Source organism: Anser anser (genome assembly GCF_964211835.1).
Source record: "Anser anser genome assembly, contig: HAP1_SCAFFOLD_262, whole genome shotgun sequence".
NCBI lineage: Eukaryota > Metazoa > Chordata > Aves > Anseriformes > Anatidae > Anser > Anser anser.
In genome coordinates this window covers 18,401-45,602 of record NW_028153899.1, presented here as the reverse complement: position 1 = coordinate 45,602, position 27,202 = coordinate 18,401, and the positions used below count along the sequence as shown (strand labels likewise).

The window sequence follows — 27,202 nt, the reverse complement described above, 5'->3', positions numbered from 1 at the left end:
TGGGTTCAATCTGGAAACAACTAGAAACCAGGGGCCCACACTAGATGAAATTAAAGATGGCCACCTCAATTCGCATTAAAAAAAGTTGTAAACAGCTAGGGAAAAAAATTGTTATTGGAAGCTTTCTGACAGTTTAATTTCTTTCCTGACGCTTACCACACATTGGACACTAACTTTACAAGAGACCCAAGTACCTCTGAAGCAGTATGCTTCCACAAAGATGCAATTTCTCTTTGAAATCTCTCTGAAATCAATTAATTCTTGCATACATGTTCAGAGGGACATTACTAGCCAAAGCTGTTTATATTAGGAAAACAGCTGCACCTCCTTTCTCTCCCTGAGAAACTTCAGATCTGAACCTCAGTTCCAGTGTCAAAGACTTGAGGCACAGTCAGAGGATTCAAATAACTTTTCCCCAATACATGTTTTATTCCCCACAAAGCGAAAAGTATCAGGTCTTACGAGTGTGAAAATACTTCTACAAATTCAATGACAAAAAGTTGTATAGAGATTTAGTTCATACTTTAGCGTTTTCAGCAGTAACACATTCTCCTTCAGTTTTCAAGTCAGTTTTGCCTGTGATGTCTCCTGCAAAGAATAAAAATTAATAGAAAAGAGCTGGTAAGGCAGCTGACTACTGAGGTAATTTTGGGCAACTATGTTATCAAATAACACCGTGATACACGGGACAACGTAAAGTACGACTTCAGGAACTTTTCAAATAGCATCATTATTGAAAGAGCGGAAGGGTAATTCCGCTCAGGGTGGCTAAAGAATTGTCATTTTGCAATACCTGGTTTTCTATTGCTATCAGAGAGTTTCCAAGCAACGATGTGAAGTTCAATCTTGCAACTGCCACTACTGCTAGCTTCCTTCAACATTTACTTATATTTCTGATAGCCCAATATCTACCACCTCTTTCTAGCACATAGAACCACACATCCTCAAAAAACAGACCTCCTTTGTTACAGTATCTATCCAGATACCCACTTATGCAACACTAAAGTTAGAGGCACTTCCAAAATAACCATTAGCATGAAAACAAGCAAATTATCTTCTGCACTTGTATTATTACTACAGAGACCAAGTACTTTTTTCCTTATTGAACAGCATTAACTCACATGCTTATAATCTAAGTCTACTATCAGCAGAATTAAACATTCAGAGCTGTAGACAAGTTGTTTTTTTTTTCTTTTGGTCTTTCAAAGGCATCTTGCAAAGCTCAGCTCTTCGTATTCAGAAGAAAGGCAGGAGTTTCCAGGTAAGAAGACAGTTTGATGTTCTTGTTTAAAGGCCCTCTAAAATGTTCTTTTCATTCAGGTACCACTTACTGATAACAATTCAACATACTGAGGTTAAAGATGCATTTTAAGCTGCAGCTTTTCTGATTCCAGTGCAAGTGTTCCTAAAACTATCTCAGGAAAAATCAAATTAACCTCAGAGCCCGGGTGTCCTCTAGATTTAGAGCTTAAATCTCAGTATAAAAAAAGTTACCTGTTGTGTTTTCAGGCATATCTTTTGCAGAACCCTGCAATTTCCTTTTCTTTTCTTGATAGAGTCTTCCATTAAGGTTCTTAACAGCTGTTTCATAGTCTTCATCTTAAGTATAGGAAACAAATGTAAGTTCTCAGGCATCGTCCAAGTACAGAGAAGTCTGTTAAGCCCTTCAGACTCACAAGCCTAGCAAGCACACACAACTTCTGCTAATGTTTAAGTTTCACTCACCAGCAAGTAAGCCTTCACTTCCTATTTTGCATGTGTGTGCTTTGGTGCACTCTTGACTCTTTTTCAGTCTAGATGTGTGGCATGGGTTTCATGCTTTCAGAAAATCTATTTCTTATTAATTTTATTAAGAGTACCACTAAACACAATTGGGAAGGGAGATGGAAGATCTTTTGTATAAAATCAAGCAAGCCTAGATCTTTGTGGGAGGCTGCTCATCATCTCTTATTTCCTGTTCAGTGAAACGCTTCAGAACTGCAATTTAACCAATTGCTACTGAGTAAGTTAAGAGGAATTTAGTTGTATACAACTAGAGTTGATGTAAAATATTCAGTTTCTCTGTTAAGAATTTGCTTTAGAATAAAGAGAAACCAGTCTACCATTTATGGAACCTGAGCATTTTTATTTTTGATAAAGGCTGCCTACCACTTGACTCTCAAAATACTTAGAGATACGCCTCTTGCTCGAATATTTATGTAGTCTTACCTAACCAACTACATTAGCAATGAGTCAGAGCACCCATATAGCACCAATGCAAATTCCTTTTTGTCATTCCTGGCCCTCCCTTGTTCTGTCCTGAAGACTCAAATGTACATCTTTGGCACAAACGAAGATAACACAAACATTACCGCCCATCAGTCCAAACTAGTATTAGAGCGTCTATTGGTTTTAATAGTATTATACCCTTTCCCAACAAAAAGGCAACACAAAGATCAATTTTGACACTCCTTACCATCATCCTCCTCACTCACGTATCCAGGCTTATTCTTATAGCAGAAGAATGTTGAAGGTAGTTTAAGAAAGCCAGCAAGAGCTCTCTGCTCAGGGGTAGGTGTTAACTCGTAAACAATTATAACCTCATCAGTTGGAAGATCATCTTCTGGCACTGTCTTCTCAGCTTTGTACAGAAAATGAACAAAGCATTAAAACTAAATTAGTTTAGAACAGGCAGCAACATTAGTCCAACACTGCCATTATTACAGAGCTGACTTAATTCTTAGGTGGTTAGAAACATACATATTCGGAGCCTACATATTTTTATTCAACCACAGGAAACAACAGTTAAAGTTACAGAATGCTAGGACAAAGCATGCTAGAACTTAATAATTTCTGAACTGCATGCCGAACTACGACCTGTTCTATTGCCTTTGAAATTCAAGCCTCAGATCAGTATCAAACCTGCATTTTTATATTGTTAGAAGGATTATTTATGTCCTTACACCAAAGGAAATAAGATTATGGAAAAAGAGCCATATAGGTGTCATCCAGAGAGGTGGAGAGGAAAAATGCAGGACTGAAAAAGAAAACGTAAAGCCACCTACAGCAACATGTACTATTGAATTGCTTCAAGTGTTTGAAGTTCCAGAAAATATTAAATAGCAACTGAGCAGGACTTATTTCAAATTAGTTAATAAAAAGCTCAAATTTCCCATAAGTAATCTCAACTTAATTACCATAGCAGCTGCTGCTGAAACTTTTAGTGTTTTAAGAGTAATCTCATAGCTTCACGTTACTGGAATAACAAAATACTGCTATCAGCGTAAAGTTTAACTAGCTTTCCCAGCAAGGACAAATACTATTGCTGATTTTATTATACAATTTCTTCTGCTCTCTCCTTCAACATCAAATTGCCTATTCCACTTTCACTGAATAAACACTAATAATCGAAGGTTAAAGCTAATAATCTCACATCTTTATGCATAATAGAATAGAAGCAAAGAGGAAGGATGCATCAGTTTAAGGGTCACATGTGGAGTTCCTTTCACTTGTTTTTGTTTAGAGGGGTAATTTACAAAGTAAAGGCTTAAGAGAAACACATTGGTTAACTATTAATAAGAATTACCCCATAAGCACATCAATATCCATATATCATCTGTTTCCAAGAATCATTTGATTGCTTTAATAAGTCAGCCCACTTGATAACACAATAACATACTGCACTAGAGGTCTGCACTAAGATAGTCAGCAGAATTTGAAGTGGGCTCTCAAAAGCTCACTGTTCTTTTCATAATAAAATATTCGCCAGCTTTGTGGCACAACGTAGTCAAGGTGGAACCTAAAGCTTCAGCTAGGAATTAATCAGTTCCTGAGGAACACTGATTTTCCTGCTCAAGCATTTTGACATTCATTTCTGCAAAAAGAGACAGGGAGAGAAGATAAATTTAGTGTTCCTAGACATGCCCCGATACTCTGGCACAACTGACATATTAAAATAAAGCTGCTTTTTAAAAGTAGCTTTCCCATTTGTATCTTCCAGCAGAGTAAAAGCAACCTAAGTAGTACTAGAATAAAAGCAGCATTCGAAGTTCTAAGCCCCAGTTCAATTATAAGTGCTTTTGCAGTGTTGCCTGCTCCACATTTGTCCCAGCTGATTAACTTCTAATCAAGGGGAGTCAATCACTTCAGGTTCCTAATATAGCATAGAGAGAAGCTCAAACTCATAGCCAGCAGTCTTATCTCAATAGCTCTTCTGAGCCTGTATAAAGTAAATGCAGTACTGTGTTACAAAGGTAGGCAGGTATGCTGCCTGCTAGCACATGCTTTATTCATTCAGATTAGTTAAGCAAGTGTCTCACTTTGGTTGAGTAAATATAAAAACTGAATAAAACAAACGTCAAGAAGTCAGTTCAGATCAATACACAGGTAAAGTTCTTCACACGTTGATCAAACACTGATTACAATCCCAGCAATCCAAACATCCACTTGAAGTGACAGAACACTTGAGCAACAGAAAGGATTACAATGTGCATTTGCCCTCAGAATATGAAGACTGAGCGAGATGTTCATGGGATCACTTAAATCAGTTTCTACTCAGCCTCTCCACAAGAAAGTTAACTTTGCTTATTTAAAATTGCTGCAAACAGATTAAATGTATTTTCACAGGCTGCGATGAAAACAGTGCCATGCACACATACAGTATATTCCTAAAAGGCTGTTGATTTTGGGATGATACAGCTTTCTACTCGGGGAAAAAAATCCACACAGTTGTTAGTATATGGAAGGAACAGAAAGAGCAATACCGCGCACAACATTTGGAAGCAGTTTCACTGATGTATTACATTTTTGCTTTTATTTCGTCTTTGATATAAAGATCATGTAGATGTAAATATCTAGCTAGTCACAATAATTGTTTTGTCCCCCCATACATATCAGCGAGTATCTGCTAAATATAAAAATACTGAAGTTTAAAACTTAACACATGCAATTGACTTAACTATGAATTAAAATTGTTAAAATACTTGAGAAAAGCTCATGAGAAGAGCCAAAGAAAAAGCTAAGAAAAAACTAGTTGTTTCGCACCTCAATGGAAAATGACTTATGAGGTTAAATTTCTTTTGAACATTGCCCTAGCAAAACTCAGAAACCATTCCCTGAAAGATGTTCCCCATGAGAAACTCAAATTATATTTATGTAGACTTGAAAAGCTAATTCGGACAGGACTTAAAGTCATTTGCTATTAAGCCAGTCAGAGCTCAAAACCAAAACCAAAACCTACACTGAAGGTAACACCAACTGTAAATAAAGCAAGGTATATAACCATACCCTAGTTATCAGGAAAGCAGAAATGAAGAACTGTCTGAAGTACCAGAAAGGCATATGATTTTTTATTTCATTTCTTTAAAACACCTTCCCTGTTCCCAATATAAAAACAAAATGAATTCAAGGCAGCAAGAGTTCTTGCATTTATGCATTAGCTCAGAATGCTAATTCACTTTATTTTATGGACATTCAATGATGAAAATGAAATCAAATTATTAATAGACTCGTGGATGCCTAAAAACACAGAACATTTGACTCTCAATCAGATATGCAGAAGGTGGACATGAGTTCAGCGTTTGAATAAGAATAGCTTCTCTAGAAATACTAAGCTGGAAAAACGGTGTTTGAAATGACTTTGACAGTTTTTAACAGTCTAAGACACTAACTTTAGAAGACTATCTTGTGCAAGCTACAATAAAAATTTGTTTTTGAAAATTAAACTGCTCTTGCATAACTGCACTAGCTTGAGTATGCTTCCAGCAAGCCTAACTTAGGAGAAGTACTGTTTTTAACATCTTATGATGACACAATCAAGCTGTAAGGTGTAATTTTGGTTAAGGGTTCTGCATGTAAACAAGATGGTTACATCAGCAAAAGCTTTTTGGCTAGCTAAGGTGGACTTCGTATTATACATGAAGCACGTACATGTAAACAGTAGCTAAATTTGGCTCTCTCATCTCTGCCTACGCCTTGTTTTTAAAATTGCAGAAGTTAACATTGATAATAAGGAAACTGAATTAAGCATTTCCAGCACATAACTTGAATATATTTTAAGTTTTACTAGTTAACATGTCTAGAAATCTTCAAGCATATTTCACTGAAGTGGAAGACCTCAGGTGGGAAGAGAGTCACACTTTAAAAATAAAAAAAAGAATATAATTCCTTTGCTAAAAGAGAATTTTATAGATGCAGCGTGTGTGTGTTCAGTAAGACTGTGAAGTGCAAGGCAGGTTTCTAAATACCCTTAAAAAGTAAGGCAAACAACAGCCAAAAGCATAAAAAAAGACCATCCATCGTGCTCACACATCAAAGGCATTCTCTTACCTGACAAATACAGTAGTCAGACACAGAATTTTAAGTACTCTCTTCCAGCACGCATGTTAATTGTAAGGATTACTAAGCCAACTGCTGTGCTACAGTTGGGTTACTGTCCATGCCTGCTAAAGTGTTTTTATCACACATTCAGTGCAGCGTGTAAATACCTTTACTGTCAGGTTGCAAGGAAGGTGTGCTTGTCCAAAAGGCCATTGGATTAGATTTAAAAAGGCTAAAATTAAATCCTAAAAAATAAATTGTTTGGATGTAAGTGTTTAACTGTACTTTTAAAGAGGGGAAAACACACTTACCTATGCTTTGGAAGCATTCTGTAGTTATGTGTCACAGTAGGAAAATTCATGTTTAATGCTATACTAGCTTACCGTACTCACCTGAATAAACTGTAGCTAACATCTCTGCCACCACACTTTATTATACTTTAGTTAAGAAACAGTTTGTCTTCATAAATCTGAGACTAGTATGCAAATTATATACTATCATCTGGTTAAACAGTCTTGCAATGGTAGGAAGCAGTGCATGAAATCAAAGAGAAGTACCATACCATTAAAATGCTAGTGTGGTGGTTTTACCCTGCTGGGCAGCTAACCCACCACAACCCCTCCCCTCACTCCCCCCTCCTCAAAAGAAGGGGAGAGAAGAAAGTATGCTGGAAAGAAAAAGAGATATATTATTGAGACAAAAAAAGTTATGTGAGTAGCATTAAGAGATGACTGCTTAGTAAGTTGCATAGCTGAAAAAAATTATTAGTTCAAAGGACGCTCACCTTTTTCCACAATTCTAAATGAGAAGTTGGCGGGCCCATCATGTGTCGAAGTAGCCAAGTTGCATGCCTTGCTGTCTTGAGGCTTCTGCAGTGCACTGGAGCTTCTTGGTCCAGCTACTTCCTTCTGCGATGCTGGAATATTGCCTTCGCCTTTTCTTGGAGAATTAAAGCTGAACCCAAAGAGAGAACCAGTGGCCGAAGTATTTCCAAATGTGAATGTCTTTGACTTTTCATTACTGAAAATGCTCTTGACAGATTCAGATCCGAATACGAACTTCGGAGGAGAAACCACTGTTTTTGTCGGCGTTTCAGATGTGCTCGACACCTCTGAGGCCTCTGCAGTTACCTCAGAAGTATCATCGCCATGGCTGAGGTCGGTTCTTTCTCTAGTAGTTTCTTCCAGTACAGCTACAGCATTTTTGCCACATGGAGATTCTTTTGGTGTATTGGCACGAGAATAAAGAGGTGTTATCAGTGTTCCTTTCTCTTGGGCATTCTTTGCTTCATCAAAAATCTGCTTAAATGAGTCTGCCACGTCTTGCTGTTTGAATCGCACAGCTAGAAGCTCGACTTTCCGTTCTCCATCTGCAAAGTTTTCATCATCATTTTTTAAGAAGCCAGCTGCACACTCTTTGGATGGATCATCTTTCTTAGTGGCATTTTTGCTAGGTTCCTGTATGGTAAATTTAAATCCACTTGGAGGCACTGACATGGAAAAGTTAAATCCTTCCTTTGCAGACTTCACTTCAGAATCAGCAGGAATTTGAAACGTAAATGCTGGTGTCTTGCCTTGCTCGGCATGACCTAACTTAAAGCCTTTTCCTAAGAAATCACACTTAAAACCTGTTCCTAGTTGTCCTTTGGCAGGTTCAGATAATTTACTTTTCAAATCAGAAGTAGATGTTGATGAAGCATCACTAACAGAATTACCAGATGGATTTGGTGTTTGACAAGCTACACAGGCTGGTGAAGAACCTTCATTCCTTACAAAACAAGTATTACAATCCCACTGACCTTCCTTTTTAGCAAAAAGCTCCGCAAATGTATTCTTCTGTGGCTTAGTTGCAGTTGCATCAGCAACAGAACTGAAGCTGGTAGCAGGAAGTGCCTGAGCAGTAGACACAGGCACATTTGGTTGACTTTGTGATTTAGGATTCTGGCAAGAATGAGAGTTTTCATCATTGGATTCATTTTGGACTAGGCCTACAGAGCAGTCCCACTGACCTTTTTTAGAAAAAGGAGTTCCTAAGTCATTTCGAATGGTTTTTGGAGCATCTAATACAAATTTAAAAGAAACTTGAGGAGATGCTTCTGTATTCATTTTGCTTGGATTCTGGGAGGCAACAGGTTCATTTCTCACAGAACGGATGCTGCCATCCAACTGACCTTCCTTTTTAGCAAAGGCAGATCCAAGTTTGTCCTGCACAGTGTTACCGGTGGCTTTGAAACTTGGAGCAGATTCAGTTGATGGGGTGCCATGTGTTTGCCACGCATCTGCATTTGGGCTTTGGCACGATACACAATTCTTTGCAGTTGCTTCATTTGGAACTAAGCATACCTTACATTCCCATTGATCCTTCTTCAGGAGTGACTGTCCAAACCCACCAGAAGAAAAGGTTTCCTGAGCTTCCTTTCTGAATGAGAAAGTTGGAAGGGCAGATGCAGTTGGAACAGATTTAAGACTGACTTTGTTACCAGGTTCACTGGTCACTCCATCTTCTGGAAACTGAAATACAGAGTTCAGGGTCCCTGAGGTCGATCCATTAGACTTCTTGATATCCTGACTTGTCGTTTCTTTTGCAGTAGTCTCACTAGTCTGAGCCACAGATGTGTCAACATTTGATCCTAGGGTTTTTAGGATGTTCTGTGACTCCTCAAACTTACTTTTGAAAAGCATTGCTTCCTCTGGTGTTTTAAACCGAATTGCAAGCTGTTCTGGTTTTGGCAACTCGTCTGCATAATCCAAAGCATGCCATACAAATGACCTGTCCGATCCAGCATTTGGAGTTAATTTCATATCAGTATTTATGTAGTGATTTGCACAGATTTTCAGTACTTGGTCCCGTCTCATTAAGAGACGGAATTTGCCAGATACTTTATGCTTCAGTATTTTCACATTTCCAATACCCCTTTCTTTCCATTCCTTAGATTCTGCATCAAAACGGAACAGTTTGGCTCTGTTACAGAAGAATTCTTCTTCATCTTCCTCACCTGTCTTTACTTCAATCTTGTCAGGAAGGGGCACCACTGGATCAAAATGAGGACCATCATCATTCTCATCTCCGAGGGTGCTTCCTCCCTCTGTTTCATGACTTTTATTGGCCAAATCAGAAGTTGAAGTCATAAATAAAGACTTGCTTGGTTCTTGGAAACTAAACATATCACTCCTCTCAAAAGCCAAGTTTTTACGTGCATTCTGTGCCATGCCTTCTGTAAAAGGGATGCCTGAAATATGTTTATTACCGAAGTTGAATACATTTCTTTGACCAGTTGGGTGGCTGTTAACTGGTTTTTGCTCAGCGTATCTATCATCTTGTAAAGGTTTATCAGATGTCAGAAGACCCAAAAGGCTTTCACTGCTGTTAAAAACTGCATTAGCAGGCTGTGTTGTAGCTTGAGGAGAAGAAAAGGTAAAGTCTCCATCATTAGACTTGAAGTTAGTGTTGAATTTAAAAGTTGTTGGTTGACTTGACTGTGCTGGTGTTGGCAGACGTGTTTTTGACCCTTCTACTGTTCCTGGCTGTCCAAATTTAGATTTTGGAAATTCTATCATTTTTGATTCTGCAGATTTTAAAGCTGTTGGTGTGACTGAAGGCTTTGTGAAATAGCCAGGTCCAGGTAGCTGTGGATTTGTGCTTGCCTGTGGAACACTGTAATTATAGTAATCACCAGCCCCACGAGGAGAAATGATCCCAGGACCATCAAAACGCAAAGATGTGCCATATAGGTCTTGGGGAAACACACAAGCAGAAGTGTTTTGCAGAGGTGGTGTATGGATTGTTTGTTGATAAGCATATATATGTTGCTGAGGTGCAAGTCTGTTCATGCCATAGACAGGTGCCTAAAGAAATAGCGGAAGGCAATTACTTTTCTTGTTATGGTGACAGAACAAGGTATTACTATGCTAGAGCCCACGCAGACATGCACTCTTAAAAACAGTGCGTGTTTTAAAGTTAGTTTAGACTTTAACTTATGAGATTGCCTTAAACTGATTATTTTAAATCTTGAATGGCATCTGAAAACAAGCACTGAAGAGGAGCAAAATATGAATGGGCTCTTTGGTGTTTTTGAGGCTCTTTTTTTTTGATAAGCAAAATTCTCCTTTCCTATACTACTTTTGGGAAAAAAATTAAGTGCCATCACACATACCCAGTAGGGGACACGCACTAACACATTTACAGACCAGTTTTGCTGGCCGCTCTGCCTGATCCCCACATTACAAAGAAAAAGCAGAAAGATCAACCATCAGCTACCTCCATTTTAACAAATGCTATCTGTGGAATGCAGTAACTTTCAACTACAAGCAGTCATTCAAGACAAGAATCAAAATCACTCTTTTCTATAGACCAGTAGGAACAGATTGAACGGATACATTCATCCTTACCTTTGTTGGTGTTACATTGGTCGCAGCAGTTCTGAGAAGATACTGAGAGTTATAGGCAGGTGACTGGCTATAGTAAACAGATGGGCCAGTAGTAGCAACTGAAAATGAACACCAGAAGAGTTTATATCCTTTTTTGTAGTTTTGAATGGATTTTCCCGAGATCAGTTTTAGTTATGAACCTTAAAATATTTCTGCAATATTTTAACGAGTCTACCTCAGTTTAGCTAAGTGTTTAATTAAGATTTCAGCAACAACTTACCTGTTAATGGAGCTTCATGAAGATTTTGTGCTCTCTGATAGCTCTCTGACAAAATATCTGTTCCATAGATTTCACCAGGCCAACGAGATGATACATTCGAGTTGGAATTGTTGTGTTTCATTTTTTGCATCTCATTCTATTAAGACAGTGTTTCAATTAAGAGAATGTAAGTGTATAACACTGGTATTTGTAGAAGAAAGCATAAGGAGCGATACCTACCCTAATTACAATCATGTTCAAACTCTGAAAAAAAAATCAAGAGGTGGCTGTTGGAATAATCCAAGATCTGTTCATGCTATACAGCATGCTGGGAGTGTTTTCTAAAGCCAGAAATAAAAGTCCCAGAACCAACTGGATGATACCCAAGCTGATGATAGCAGAACTCTTTCTGCACACACAGTCCTTGGAAGGGTTGCCTCCATACCCCTGCCTGAGTCCTGAATTGGGGTTTTTAGGCAACAAGTTTTACTCTTGCACTCATTTTAGGTAGATGTTTACAAAGATATTTTCACTGAGTTATGTGGTAGCATGAACTAATGTTAGCTTGCTAGGCTAGGATCAGAGTCCTTACTATAACAACAAGATGAGCTGATCTGCATTGAACATGGTGACAAAATTGTTTAACTTTACAAAGTCGTTTACCTTTAAAGCTTCCACTTGCTGGCAGATCATTTGAAGTATAGATCTGTGATCTTCTGCCCACTGAGGGGGATTTTTAGGAGAAAACTGGGGAGCAGAAGAAAAGTTCATTTAACCTATTGAATTTTTATTCAAACATAACACTTCCCTAAAATAATAACTGGCTAATGTACCTTGTAGCTCTTAGATGGTGAGACAGAGAAGTTATTAGACAGTGAAGTGGAATATTTCACTTCTGAATCTACAGCTGGTGACAGGTCATTTCCGAAGGCAAGACTTGCCTCTTCATCATTCTCTCCGAGTTCCTGAATCACTGCGTCCAACATTTCCCTCACAGTTTCAACAGATACCGGCAGCTAGAAAGTTATTGGAAATGCAAGTCATGATTGCATTCTTCCTCAGAGAAGGAGACTACGTTCTGATCAGAAATACTGTTTTTTCAGCAAAGCTCCAAATCAAAGTTAATGTAGGAGAACAATTCATGTAAGCTTTAAATTTTATTTGGAAACTGTTAACCTCTGTAAGAAAATAATGGGCAAAAGCTATTTGTTGGCAAAGAAGCTGTCAACCACAGAGTAGTCAGAACACTGCACGATCTGGTATCTTACAGAAGTTTCCCAGAATGTACTAGCCCACTAGAGTTATGCAGGTTATTTGTCATGTGGGAAAAAATAAGTTTAGCTTGCCTTTAAGTAAAGTCTGGTCTAAAAAATCTGACTTGAATGCAAATGGTTTCATTTTAAAATAGTAACATAAACCAATGCATCTCTCGAAACAAGCTTTTAAGCAAGAATTACTTACTTTCTCAGTTACTGACACATCAGAGGAGCTTTCGTCTAAGATCTTCATTAGATAATGCTTGCTTTTAAAAAGATAGACTTTGTGTTCTTCTTGTTCTTCTAGCATCATGGCATCATTCTCAATCTCCTCTGCCTTTCTTTGGAAGATCTAACAATATGCACATTAATTAGAATCAGTCAGAATGCAAGTGAAGAAAACAAGTGAAGAAAACGCATTTGCGGGTAATGAAATTTATGAACTTACTATAGCAAGATTCCAGTATGAAACGACATTCTTAATAGCTTCAAATGCTAACAAAGCATCATCAGTTCTGCCATCAACTGCATCCAATGTTGCAAATGCTATACGTGCCTCTTCTTCATAGACTGTAACCTGCGAGACCTACAAAGCAAAAGACGAGTCATACTTAACTCGATACTTGGAACAGAAAGTGCATGTGAACGCCACTAAATAATCAGGCAGGCGGAGGTTAATGATATTACTAATTTTTTATTCCTGTAATACAAGGAAAACACTTTTTAAAGAAAGTTGGTAGTAAGGGAGTTCAGTGTCTTCCAATCAAATAGAGTTTTAAAATTAAAAATAAAGTTATAAGGAGAGATTCCCCTGCCTTTAATCAGACATGCAGTTACTACCAAGTATCACTGTTAATGATATTATATTAGTAACACCATAGAGCCGTAGAATGCAAGAAAACCCCAACCAACATACACACACACAATAAATTTTTGTGATATAATCCCTCTTACTTCAATTTTAGATTAATCAATCTGTACCTGGATGTCAAGTCTACGGAAATGTTTGAAGAGAGGATCAGTAGGTTCAGGAATACTTCTCTTCTTTTTGACTACTTCCAGCATAATCAAGACTCTCTTCCAGTAGTAAACACTTCGTCCAATGTATTCCTTCTGGTCATAAAAGGAGTTAAGGCTAATACCCTGTTGAAGAAAAGGGAATAAAAGCAGGTCATCTCAACAAATTCAAACCCACTGCTATTCATACATATTGTTCTCTGAAGCAATTAGTATCTTCTCTAATACTTGTGACAAACCTCAGGCGACCTCTCTACAGAGCTATGTAACATACAGGTAGAAAATACCACTACAGTTAAAAGTAGCATTAAGAGAGTAGTGAGGGATAGAGAACTCACTAGGGCGACTATAGCAAGTAACTTATCTGGCAAAATTAACCACAGTTCTCTCATCTGATTTTATCTACTGTTTAGTTCACAAAATAAGAGAAAAAACATCAGATTATACATATTTTAAAATAATTTTAGCTTACGGTTTTTTGCAGTGTTTTTGCCCAGTATATAATTAAGGCAGGTTGAAGGCCATGTTTATCCAGTGCTCGCAGAGTACTTATTCCATGCTGTACTACAAGCCTCGGTTTTACTGATGTTTCTGGCCTACATATCAGAAGAAATATTCCACAGTTAGTATTCTTTTTTTTTTTCATCTTTTTTAGTCCTAACCTACATCTAGCTTAAAAATGCATTATTAGAAATGAAAACCCCATTTTTAGAAAGTTCTTAAGTGTCTCAAGCCCCTCCAGCAGTAAGACTTCAATGTCCAAAATACATCAAGAAAAATGAATTTTACACACAATCTATGGGGATCAATTCATGACACCCTTGCAGAAGCTACTAAAAACTCGTTTCGAATATTTCCAAACTTAAAAAGCCTTACATTATTTTTCTGTGCGTAATAGTACGAACGGCATCCCACCAGGCTCTTTGCTTTTCAGTATAGAGCTGCTTGCACACTGCCAATGGTAAGAACTGAGGCTGATGTGCACTGTAGTGAGCGTTAAACTTCTCTTGCAATTCTAAGTTGCTAGTGAATACCACTCCAAGCAGAAATACCTGTTTTTGTAAAAATAAAAGATAAATAAATAAAAAGTATTAGATACCAAAACTCTTAAATTGTATAGTACATTTAAGAACATGGAAAATTTACTTACTTCAAGGTCTAACAGGCAAATGGATTCAGGAGCATCTGTCTCTAGTCTTGATGTTTCTTGGGGCAAGTGAAAAAGTTGTTTTAGCCATCTGCGCACTGGGGGTAACACTGACATTAAGATCCACTGCAAACAAAGCCACACGAGGTGCTGGAGACTACCACGGTGCATTCGAACAGCACCTATGCAAAAACAAAGTTGTAGGAAGTTAATATCTGCATCCTAGTTAGGAAGACTAACATCTGATCGAAGCCGGGTTTCGTTATATGAAAAGTAGAGTTTTAGTATATATATCACACTGAAGGAGCTTCCTAGCAATCTCTTCCCATCTTTTTGCCTCCATCTAAGTTGGAAATAAGCATTTTAAAAGTAAGATGTAGCATTCTTGAAGTGATTTTGGCATCTATTTATATTATATAAATAGCTTTCGAAGAAGCAGCATCTACTTCATAGGAGTGCACAAGCCAAATGTATTAATACTTTAGCTTTTCTGTCAAAGCAAAGAATGGAGATAACATTTCCACTGAAGTACATAAGAATTTTAAATTTTAAACTCTTCATTTTGAGGCAGCAGGTTAAACTAATGCATTAAACAGAAGTACTGCAGCTTTTCTAGTTCTGTAATGCTCGTGAAATCTCTATCTTCAGCAATGTTAAATGTTAAAATAGCTTGAACACTTAATTTCTAACTTAAAGCCAGACTTTTTTTTGCAATTATGTTTTTGCACTTATTTCTTTAACAGGGAAAATCTTTAGCCTGCATGCAACATGCACAGACCTTCGTTGTTTTAAAATACATAACAAAAAACACTACAAATAAACTGCTTATGAGAGGTTGTGGTAGTATAAGCTTTATTTTAGCTATTTAAGATAAAGGACTGTAAGCCTTATTGTCTAAAATTACTTAACAGAGAGTTAGGTAGTACACAGAAAAGATTTAACAGCCTAAAAGTTTCTAAAAATTATCAGCTAGGTAAAAAAACTACTAGTACTCTAACCTTGTTACACCAAAATTCAAAGCCAGACTTCATCATCAAGTCAAGTTCAAAAATAAGAAGTTTTTACTAGTTTGCAATTCTTCCTAAAGTTACCTTATTTTTGTGCCCGTAACCTGTATTCATAGGTTACATAGGAAGAGAGACCTGCCTTCCCATTGACACTTATCGATGTACAAACACAAAGAACTAAACAGGCAGCAGCAAATGAAAATGCATCAGAACAGACTAGAAAACACAGAAAGGATAGAAGTAGGGAAGTATGTGACAAATTCTTAAGAACCAGGCATAACAATACTGCTTCTCAGCAACATGTTACAGCATAAATTGAAACTCCTTACGTATCACTCTTTTGGAGTAATTAGGGCAACACTGAACAGCTAGTATGGCTGTCTCTTACTGCAATATGAAGTATTTCTAGAAGACTCTCTGGTACAGACAGTCATGTTTATGCTGAGTTTCAGAAAGTAACACCTCTTACCAAGATCGTATTTATGAAGTTCCTCTTGCACTGGTGCTTGCATACTGACATTTCCAATATCATCCGTACCAAGGAAAGACCTCTCTCTGGAAGCTCCATTCTCAAAGAGACAACCAAACAGCACAGATGAACCGCTTTTGTTTGCAAAAGATTCCACAACCTCTTTCAGGAAGTCTTCTTTGCCATGGCTCAATTTCAGCAGCATATGACCTAGAAGACAAAAATATCACTTCACATAGATAAACAGTGAACTTAATCAAGGAAAGTAGTATTTGATACAGTGGGCTGTTCTTGCTACGGAAGGCTGAGAATCAAGATTTCCCCTTATGAAACCCACAAATTGGTAAGTTATATTCTCCCTGTAATTAGGTCAGTGTTTCAGCACATAGGCTTTCCAAGCCTTTAGTGACACCAGTCCCAAGGCATTTGTTTTCCTGGACAACTGGATTTACAAAGACTTTTTTTTTTTAAATTATTGTTCTAGGGGCATTGCAACTGTATTCAAAAATAAGCAGCTGTAATACAAGTTGGAGTTGATCTTATCAAAATCCATTCTGGAACAATTCAACCTGATGTTTACTGTTCTGTTGTTTTTTCTTGTTTGTTTTCATCTAGGGGCTATAGAGCATGTAGATTGAAAGCCTGCCTAAGCTTAGCAACAGAAACAGCAAACCTGATGAACAAATAAGGGAATGGAAAGGATGGAGCAACAATAGTATTTTATGCTTGGGCTAACAATACTTGTAAACTTGTAAAATAGAATCAGCAGGCAGAAAGCATTTTCAGATTAGGAAATGCTAAAAAGTTCAATTCTACCTCAGTGTCCTTGAGATAAAAAGAAGAAAAAGCTCACTTGAAAAGAAAGAATGAAGTCTACCACCATGCTGAAGAGGAGGAAGAAAACATTAGATGTCAGGATCAAACTACTGTTTTGCATTTCATATGGAGTCAGAATCCAGAGAGTATTATTGCATTTCAAGACACAAAGTGTATTCTTTAACAAGAGTTACTTGATTCTTAAAGTAGCTATTCATAAGACTGAAACGTAACTAAGGGATTTTAATTATTTTTCATTACCAGACTGGCTTTTCCGATCACAGGCCAACATTTCCAGGGTATCTTGTCCAGTATGCTCCTCTTTTATTAGGTTTGACTTTGGTTTAGGAACCTGGTGAAGAATTGTTATAGCTTCTTTACTATACAAAGCAGATCACTTAAATTAGTCTCAAAAATTAGGAAACAAGCACAAGAAAACTTAAGAAAAAGAGCATCAATTCTGAAGGTACTATATAACACATCCCTTGAAAAATATGAGGTGGGCAACTGTATCTTTTGCAAATAGCACACAATAGCACACCTTTTTAGTTCTGCTGTCTACGCAAGAATAAGGGAGTTACTCAGTTCATCCTCTTCCCTCCCTACACCAATAAATTTACTATTCATTATGTTTTCAGCTGTATTGCAGAAAAGAACAGACTGTGGGAAATACACTCATTAGCCTTTAAGAGTCAATTTACTTTTGACAAGAAAAGCAGTTGATGATACACTTTTATTCTAGTGATGCCATTTGAAATCTTTTAAAGAATTGTGGAATAATAAGATTTGGTGAGGAGGGAGTCTTACAAACACTAGTTAATTTTCAGAATACAAATGTTTAACAGAGCATTCCAAGAACTGCATCAACTAAAGGCATACACTGAAAAACAACTTACCTGGAAACTTATCATGTAACACAGTGCTGCCAGTTCACACGCCTCTTTCCACTGTGCCTCACTGTGCTGAGCCATTTTCAGTAGCAAAGTTCCAGCATGCATGTATAACTGTCCTTTCACTTCGATGAAGGTATGAGACAACTCGTCAGTCCCACTCACATAGGTTTTCACTGAGTGAAGCACACCATCAAGACTAAAATGTAGAAAAGACTCATTCTGAGCAAAGTCCTGGTAAAAGCTATAGCACGTTTGGGGACAACGTTATTTAACTGTGAATCAAGTAACTTGATGAGTCAACTAGAAGGCAGAATAACCGTCTCAAACTCCCAAAGCTCTCAACTTTGTTTATTGAAGTAAAATTCACTTCACTTACCAAAAGGACAGACCAAAATACAGTTAGACTGGTTCTTCCAAATAAGAGGTACCGCAGCAATCTGAATAGCTGCAGGCCAGTAAATAGTCTCCACTCAGGAGTGGCTTTCCAATAAACAGTCAACACTTTCAGTAACCTGACAAAACTATAATAGCTGTTAGCGTTGCCATGATCTAGAAGTGCTTCAGATCTAGGTACCCTGAAGGACTCTAACGAAATGTTAGAAGAACAACCACACGTTTATGGTCAATGTTCGGGGGGGGACATATTTGGACATTACCTATTCCTCAACCATTGCCTGTATTGCTTCATATACTCATTCAAGAAGAGCAGACTGAAGAACATTGTTTTAAAAAAGGTAACAATCGTCACTTAAGTGAGAAACAAAGCTATGTCAATAGAAGTTAGTGACAAAGGGAATCACAGAATTGTAGGGGTTGGAAGGGACCCCGAGAGATCATTGAGCCCAACCCCCCTGCCAAAGCAGGTTCCCTCAAGCAAATTGCACAGGTAGGCGTCCAGATGGGTCTTGAATATCTCCAGAGAAGGTAAAAGAAAGAAGAGAAGGTAGATCTAAGGGAACATGGCTCTTCACCAACAAATTGGCTACAAACATTGTTTTGTACTACTTCAGCTGTGACACAGATGGTACGCCTTGAAACCAGCTAGCCCTGAAACACTATCCAGTTTTCTCTGAAGGTGAATGTTCTTACTGCAGGCAGCTTCCTCCCTTCCAATTATATTATATGCCTAAAATTCTTCATTATTTCAACATGTGTTGTGTTAACTTGACCAGGACAAAGCTGATATACAAGCATCTGGGAAATTTTAATGAGATAGTTGCTGAGGTACAGAACATTCTCTTACTGAATGGCAAAAAGGTAATTGACCCAAGATAATATTGGGTCTTCCCCATGGTTATGTGCTGACTACTCAAACAAGGCTTATAGCTTGGGGCTCAAGCCTATTAGGAACCTTTCTTTATTCTAAAACAGAGAGTCTCCTCTCCCATCCACAAACTGGTTACACAGTGAAATTGAAGCCTGGTAGATGTTCTGTGACCTAGAAAAATACATGCAATTCATAGAGGTTTTTTTGTTTTGCTTTAAATACAGAAAAGGTAAAACTATACCTTTTGAGTGCGCCTCTGCATTCTTGAACATCTCTAGAAGATAGCATCACTTTAAGAAAGCTGCAATAGGCCAGCAGATAGTCTTTCTTGATAGTTCTCCAATTACTTTTATCAGACTCCAAGTCTTGTACAGATTCCAGATATTCCTAAAGAAGAAGGTTCAGAGGATAAGGAACAGTCATCCTTCCATAAAGGCAAAGACAGTACTTCTCCAAAACAAATCACTATCATTTACTGCATAATCTATTTCCACTACTGAGACATTCACCAACAGCAAAATTCCAGGGAACTATTTGCCTGAACAGTTTGGTCCCTGAAATTAGAAACTAAACAACTCTGTAACATTTAACTCTAGGAAGGAAACTCCAAGGAAGTACTTTGTAATTTGAGTGGTTTCACTAATTTGCATTTGAAGGAGTTAAATCACTTGAGAAATAGCTGTCAGTGTAATGAACTAAGAGACACAAGCTAGTTTAAATGATATGGAAGATTATCACAATATCAAAATATGATTACACACCTCAAATGTCTCTATGACACAGGAGCACCATTCCAAGCTCGACTGCAAAGGTATTTTCTTCTTTGCCTCCTGACAATGGAAAACAGCGTCTCTCAGCCTATTATTTGAGCGGTACAGTGCAACAAGTCTGATGTTAACGTAGATATCATCTGGTCTTGCATAGAGCTCTGCTTGAATAAGGTCAAAAAGTTGATTCCATCCATCTTCACCTTTACAATCCAGCAACTGCTCCTATTGAACATGAAGGCAACACGTTAATATTTCGTCTTGCATGTGGGCCTTTTCAACAACTGCATTAAGAGACAATTCTCTTGCCTCCACCACACAGACTACATTACTTAAACTATTAAAGCTGAAAAGCTTCCAGTTATTACAAAGTTTGAAGAAATACTCAAACATTTAAAATACAAAAAAAACACAACAATTTGCCTCTTATGGATGGTATGTTCAGCTTGTGAAACCATTTGCTTCAAAGACAGCATACCCTGACACAGAATAGCCTGTCTGAAACAAGCATCTTAAGACTAGGTGTCATTGCTGCTGTGCTACACAAAACTAATACCTGTGCAAAAGTGAGATTGTGTGACTGAAGGCATTTACACAGTAATTGAGAATTAGAGCGTTCCTTACTTTATGCTGTTTTTAATCCAAATTAAAAAAACAAAAAAGCAGCGTAGAGAGCAAGGAAGTCTGAGTTCTCAGGCCTGCCACCTTCCTGCCAGTCACACAATAAATAGAGAACTGCCTACCTAGTCTTAACTTTTTGGATGTGACTACTAACATGATTTCCCTGCATTTTTGAAGACTGTCAACCCTGAAACCTTGAGAAGCGTATGAGAGCCTGCAGCTGCAGTTTTCTTGAAAGCTAGACAGAAGTGTCAAACAGCAAAGAAATTAACATTTCTTTAAATAGAAGAATAAATTCTAGAAGAATTAAATCTAAAGAATATTAATTCCATTAGATTTAATACTCAAGATTCTAAAATAATTTAGCCAGGAAGTTTTACATGAGATGACACGGGAAAAGTGCTCCAGTCAGATACTAGAAGCTTCTTTAAGTCACAGAACAGAGGTTGGAAATTGGCATTTACCTTCAACTTGTAAACAGCAGGGCTTCCAGGAAACACCTTAGCAGCTTTTTCAACCCAGTATTTTGTTCTTTCATCAGTGATGTCATTATTGCACGGTAACTCCGCTATCTTCAGCACTAGATCTTTCTGTGCTGGGTTCAAATCCACAGAGCGCTAGTTTTCCCCACGCACACACACGGAAAAAAAGTCAGGAAAAAAAGGTAACTTGATCTTGCAATCCACACAGAACAGGAAAGAATTACACCACTCGTTGAAAAGACACAGGTATTCAAATTAGACAGATCTATTAGTAAATACTTTCTGAATACATTAAGAAAGACCTCAGTTTCTAAACTTATCACTAGTTTACAGCACCCAGATACATCTGCTGCAACTCAAAAGAGCAAAAATTCAGAAAAGAAAAGATTTAGAAGAGCAAAAATGCAAAAGCCAGCTATTCTGCCCCTACCACCAGCTATACGCAGGCAGCTGGACTCTTAAGTACCTTTAGTCTAACTCCATATGGACACTTTTGAAGAAAGATATAATTAAGTCACACACTAAGACAAGCTGGGATGTATTGGCAGCAAAACTGTTGAGCACATCCTCTCCCTCCCTAAAACCTGAACAAAGGCATTCTGATGGTGAATTTCTCATTGGGCAAGCATATAAATGTAAATTATGTTTGCCCTGCCCCATCTCACTCCCCCCCCCGCCCCCAAACCCAAACAAAACCCAAAAAAAAGCAATAAATACAAACAACTAGAAAACACCCTAGGTCTAGTCTTCCAGTAGCAACTAGATTACTGCTGTCATCAGAGCCCCTGCTAGGGAATTCGACAGCAGTCACAGATCCTTAGTCCAAAGGGCAACGTACGATATGGAAAGAATTTAATAGCAGGTAGCACGAAGACCCAGTCTAGGTCACAAAAGAATCAACTTAAAAAAAATACTGCTGAAGCAAATCATGTCAAATGAAGAATCCCCTCTGCAGTACATCATATACGCATTTGGCAACGGAAAGCATACATATTACACTTTTTCCACAAATATGTTTTCTTTTATGCATTTAAGAAATGTCCAGAACTGCATGATTTTAAAAGTCCCTTTGCAATGGATTAAAGCAGGACATTGGAGGTCAGTGGAGTGTTTACCTTGTAACATCCAAAAGCCTTTTCAGTGTTGCCCTCAGCTTCATAAATTTGTCCAAGAAATCTGTGTGCTTTCGGATCTCTCTCTTGCACACTGAGGTATGTATACATGTACCTACAGAACAGGAAAAAAAAAAGGATCAATATTCCTCAATAATATGAGTCTCTCTGTCCTCCCCCCCAGCCTCCATAGAACTGAAGCAGGAATTTAACATGTGACACAGGAAATGCAGTCATGGTTGGTTCTAGATACCTGGTCTGGACCTTAAAGTACAGAACAACATTATTTTTACATGTACAGATGCTACTTATTTGCCAGCAAGTATTGGTGTTTATTAAAAAAAGAAACTCTAACTGTAATAACTTCACAGAAACTGTAATAACTTCATAATACAGTGGAATAAAAGCCATTTCAAACGGTAAGTTTTTCAATATCACATAGATATTTATCTAAGTTGCTGTTTTATAAAGATTTAAACAGCATCTGATACCCATGTCTACTGCTACCTTAAAGCAGCATGATAGTGATCTTGATTTCTCCAGTCTACTTCATATTCATTTAGCTTTTCTATTATGCTTTAGAGAACAGAATAACAGCATACATCAACGTGTGTTACCTTTTAGCAAGATCATACTCTTTGACGTCAAAATACAGCTTAGCAAAAAGGAATCCTTTCAACGATTTCTGAAGGGGAAAACACACGACAAGCACATTTTAGACGTACAACACTTTCAAAGTAATTGAATAGGAAGACCCTTCTAATACTTTTGAGAGACTGAATTTGATAACTAGTTATCAGCTCCAGTCCGTTCCTCATATCCAAAGCTTTGTTTTTGAAAGATGTGGGATTTGGAAAACAATGTTTTTCCAGTAACCGGCGAAGGCTACTAACGTGAAATTGAGGTTACTGGTGAAGCAAGCAACAAGCCTTAATACTTGTAACAGCTCATAAACACTTCTGACTAAAGAGTGTAGAAGAATGGAGTCAGCTACATTTAACGTACAGTTTTTTTTTCCCCAATGTAACAAGGTTGCAAAACGAATCCCTAAATCTGATAGACTAAACAAGAAGATGCTATTTAGTCCTGCTCTAGTACATGTCACATACAACTGTTTAAATATAGGTAGACAATGCTTTCTCCTCAACTAAGAAATCCCACTTACTCTCAGTTTATATACAAAATGCATTGATGCATTAATTTATTTCTGATGTTACCAGTCTGAGATAACTTGAACACACTTGTTCTGGGGATGAAAGGTGAAAGGTATTTATGGAGGAATAAAACAGGGAAACGAAAGTGGAAAAAAAAGGCAAAACAGAAGACTGAGCAAGCAAGAGGGCAAGATGGCAGAAGCACGGGCAGGAGGAAATGAGTCAAAGGAATGAGCTATGAAACTACAAAGTCACAAGCAAAAACTTCAAGGTAGAAGCTAGATAACATGTATTTAAAATCTGAGCTCCCAACATCAGATCAAAAGCAGGTTTTGTTTGTGAACTCCAAAATACTGGAGGTAGTTAGGTCTACGGTGCAAAACGTTAAACAACTGTCTACATTCTAAACACACTCAAACTGCCAGTCTTCACCCCTCTCCCACCCTGAAGTTATCTACGTAAAACTTTAAAAAGTGAATTTAAATGAAAGCAGGCCTCCTAGTCTTCAGTCCATATTTTCAGGTATCACAAAGACGCACTGACATGCCAGAGTGGAGTCAAACTTGACACCTTGTATACAGGGATGAAAAGAAACCTCAAAATAAACGCTTGCAGCCTTGTAAGACCCTTCCCTCTGAAATCAACACAACAAGGAAACCAGTAACTATTTCCACCGTGGACTGTGCGACACAGTCAGTTGTAAACATCGCTCAAAAGTCAAAACTAAATGCATCCAGTGGCCTTGAGCACAAGAAAAGGAGAGGAAATGTTTTTTGTTGAGTCCACCAGAAATATCAAAACTGTGGAAAAGTATCTGTGAGTCTGGCAGCGATGCACTTGACACCGTCTAATCTAAACAGCACCCAAGTCGAATAAACAAAGTCACAGGACAATTTTGTTGCTGTTGGGAAAGGCACAAACGATGGTGTACACAGGCCCTGCATGCAGTCCCTAACGTATAATGGTTAGCTCGGGCACATTCAGGCTGCTAAATATTCTGCCTCTGCGATAAAACCAATTCAGAGCAGCAGAACGGCATCTTTCAGGATTAGGGCCCCATGAATTGCATCAGTCGGCTGAGACCTGCGTAGCATTTTCCAGCTATAATAGGAACGCTTGGAGTTTTTCACCCCTGTGCCCGGCTAGTGACAGAGAGCAGAGCCGTTTTCTCCCGGCTCTCCCTCCCTCGACGCTGCCGCTTCACGAAGCGGCCGCCCAGAAATATTAACCGCGCCGCACGTAAAGGAAACTGAAAGTTTAAGGCGGCGTGCTGCCTATCTGTGAGTTCAGTTTCTGAAGGGAAGTAACGCCGGGAAGTTAGGACCCAGGGGCCCACAAACCCGAACGGCTCTGTAACTCCCGGCGGGCTCCTCCTACAGCAAACCCAGGGCTCACCGGCCGGAGGAAAGACCCGCGACGTTTCCCGTGAGGAAACCCCTTTTCCCTCGCACCGGCCTCGAGGAAAACCCTGCTAAAAACCCCCTCCCGTCCGTGAAGCGCCGCGGGGCAGGGGTAGCCCCAACCCCCCCCCCCCCCGAAGCCGGCCACCCCAACCCCAACCCTCAGCCAAGCCAACCGGGGCCCCGGCCGCCTCTCCCCCCCGGGCCAAGGGAAACGGCGACGCCTCACTCACCTCTCTCAGCGAAGGCGCAGCGGCCTGCAAGGTGGCGACATAGCGCTCCACCTCGGCCTTGCTGCGCCTCAACATGGCGGCCGCGGCGGCGCCGAGCCCGGCCGGGCTCTGCTCCGCGCCGCGCCGCTCCCGGCGGGGGCACCCGCCGCGTAGCGCGTACGCCCCACCTTGGGCACGCTGCGCACGCTGCGCACGCTACATACGTTCCCGCGCGCCCCTGCGGCGCCCGCCCTGCGGAGGGTGCGCAGGAGCCGCCGCGCGTTACGCAAACTTCCCCCCGCGCGCCCCACGGCGCCCGCCCCCCGTGAACGCGCAGAAGCTGTCGCCACAGTGAGGGGCGGGGCGCTGGGTGGGGCCACCCCGCCTGCAGCGCATGCGCGGGGCTGGCGGCCGGCCGCTGGGGGCGGTCGTTGGGGTTCCGTGACGGGGCGTTAGGAAATGAGTTTGGAAATGGCCCTTCAGAAATCAGCTGGGAGCAGCTGTTAAGATGAGCAGGCTGCAAAGCTTGAGACAGGAGGTTTAAACTATTTTTATTATTATTTTTTTTTAAGCCGTAAGGCAGTTGCCCCATGGCTTAATTCCCAGCAGGAGCCCGCTTGCTGGAGGTGCCCAGCTCACTTTTCTGCAAGTTCCAGTCACTTTGGTCAAAATGTGGCCACTGGGCTGTCCCTGAGTCGTGTGATACCTCTGTGAATATCTCTTCATTAAAAATTCATCCCCTTCTCAGTCTCTAGCAACCCATTGACATACACAAGTTTCCTGCTACACCTAAGCACTACCGACATCTCCACAACTCCTACCATCTTTGCAGGAAAAATCAAGTATCCACCTTGTTTCTGTAAGGAGATCAGCAGCAGCCACCTAACACCCTAACCCTAGTTAACCAGAGTTAACCCTCTCTTTTATTATTTGCTCTATTAATGGTGATTTCTTTACACATTGGCTCTAATTCCATAAGAAGAATTAGCGTGGTTTTTTTTTCCCTCTGCTTTTTAAATGACTGGGGTTACAAGCAGTTTGTCAACACCTGCCAGGCTGAGGATTAGAAGTCTTAGCGCTGGTGCAGAGGAGAATCCGAGAGCTGGCTTGGGAGTCACTGGAGGAAATTTTTGCTTTTCATCATGGGGAGGCGTGTGAAATTGCCTTCATACAGACAAGGTCGAGTGCCTTGACGCTGGTCGGCATCTCTGTGGAATTAGCACCACGTTGTCCCCAGTGGTTGCAACACCAGGAAGGTAGCCCACCAGACAGGCCAGCAGTTGACCGGCTCTAGTGCTAACCTTGCAACCAGACCATACTCAGCTTGGCTCACTACACATCTTGATACCTTGGTAGGAACTGAGCTCAGGATTTGCCACTGCTGGAGGCAGAAAGGCTTTAGGCTCAGCTCCTTCCCCCTACAGCTACATCCATTGGGCTTTCTGAAGCGCTCCCTACTGTTATTCTAAGCAGGAGCTTCAAAAGGAATCTCTCTTGCTCATGCATGATTGATCCCATGCAGTAAAAAGGGGGCAAAGCTGAGGCATCCGTTCCTAAATCCCAGGCCCACAGCCTCCTTTGAGAGACCTAGTAGGGGTCAAGGTTCAAAAAAACAGTAATAAACTCAGCCTCTTTAAAGAAAGCACGTCCAGCTATGTGAAATATTTATAATACTGACAGACCAGGAAGTAAGCTTCAGCACTAGACCTGTAATTGTCCAGGTTAATTGTCTAATTGCTAGCTCCCTCCCTGTTTTGCACTGCTTTTAATAATGCTCTTGATGACAAAATCCATGGGTATTCTTTCAATGATAGTTCACTCCAAAGACAGCTCCCAAGGGAGCAGTGTGAATTTGGGCAACCCTCCACTGGAGAGAGGGCTCCAATAATAAGAATAGAAGAAAAAAAAAAAACAACACCTGGAGGGTGATTAAACACTGTGACATACTGCCTACAGAGGCTTGTGAGATCTTCCTTGGAGATACTCAAAACTTGGCTGGGTAAGACTTTCGGTGTTGGTGCAGCTTTTAAGTTAGACCTGCTTTGAGCAGAGGTTTGGACTACCTGGCCTCTAGCGGCCCCATCCTTCAGAAATATTTCTGTGACGCAGCAGGCTTTGAACCCCTGAACCCTTGCATGCTCTTAGTGCTACACAGTGGGGTCTGAAACACATACACTGGTGTTAATGACACAGAGGCCACGACCTTGGTGCTACTGCACCAGAGCGCAGTCTTCATGATCAAGAACTTGGAAACAGCAAAAAACATTGACTTCAGGTCACAGGGTTACCGCAGAGCCTGCAGGAGGCGCAAACGAGGCTGCCGTGTGCTGGGTGGATATAACCACGCAAGGCAGGCCATGCCTCTCGGGGTCAGGGACTGTTTCCACCCCACTCTTTGAGCAGTAGGGCTGTGCATGCTCTCAGTGGAGCGTGAGAAAACTAGAAGAACTGAATTACAATTTAAAGGACGTATTGCTGAGAGTGGTCTCCTGGATCCATTGCATAGTCCAAAATCCCAACGGTGTTATCAGGCTAGTTATATAAACTTTTTTTTTGGGGGGGGAGAGGACTTCTTGTCATGAACACAATAAGGACTGCATTCAGCTACTGAACTGTTACTGTACTGAATAAATATATACAATAATAACAATAAAAAATA

The 27,202-nt window shown here is 39.7% G+C and overlaps 1 protein-coding gene across 2 annotated transcripts in view; it reads right to left on the bottom strand.

Moving 5' to 3' along the window:
- LOC310891201 (E3 SUMO-protein ligase RanBP2-like) overlaps positions 1-24,837 on the bottom strand; it is a 47,769-nt gene extending 22,932 nt beyond the window's left edge. For both annotated transcript variants that reach the window (XR_014577475.1, XM_083853482.1), the window contains exons 1-23: positions 24,565-24,837; positions 22,395-22,462; positions 21,781-21,892; positions 20,648-20,800; positions 19,557-19,787; positions 19,037-19,182; positions 17,532-17,724; positions 16,897-16,987; positions 15,820-16,029; positions 14,347-14,525; positions 14,073-14,248; positions 13,669-13,792; positions 13,161-13,322; positions 12,628-12,765; positions 12,385-12,531; positions 11,757-11,939; positions 11,587-11,670; positions 10,945-11,080; positions 10,686-10,783; positions 7,082-10,142; positions 2,456-2,620; positions 1,495-1,599; positions 524-588 (exon numbers count right to left, since the gene is read on the bottom strand). Coding sequence is in view for 1 of the 2 variants with exons in the window: in XM_083853482.1 (XP_083709608.1) it covers positions 524-588; positions 1,495-1,599; positions 2,456-2,620; positions 7,082-10,142; positions 10,686-10,783; positions 10,945-11,080; positions 11,587-11,670; positions 11,757-11,939; positions 12,385-12,531; positions 12,628-12,765; positions 13,161-13,322; positions 13,669-13,792; positions 14,073-14,248; positions 14,347-14,525; positions 15,820-16,029; positions 16,897-16,987; positions 17,532-17,724; positions 19,037-19,182; positions 19,557-19,787; positions 20,648-20,800; positions 21,781-21,892; positions 22,395-22,462; positions 24,565-24,639 (6,102 nt within the window). In the remaining variant the exon portion in view is untranslated. The remainder of the gene's footprint in view (positions 1-523; positions 589-1,494; positions 1,600-2,455; positions 2,621-7,081; positions 10,143-10,685; positions 10,784-10,944; positions 11,081-11,586; positions 11,671-11,756; positions 11,940-12,384; positions 12,532-12,627; positions 12,766-13,160; positions 13,323-13,668; positions 13,793-14,072; positions 14,249-14,346; positions 14,526-15,819; positions 16,030-16,896; positions 16,988-17,531; positions 17,725-19,036; positions 19,183-19,556; positions 19,788-20,647; positions 20,801-21,780; positions 21,893-22,394; positions 22,463-24,564) is intronic.
- Positions 24,838-27,202: the final 2,365 nt, after the last annotated feature.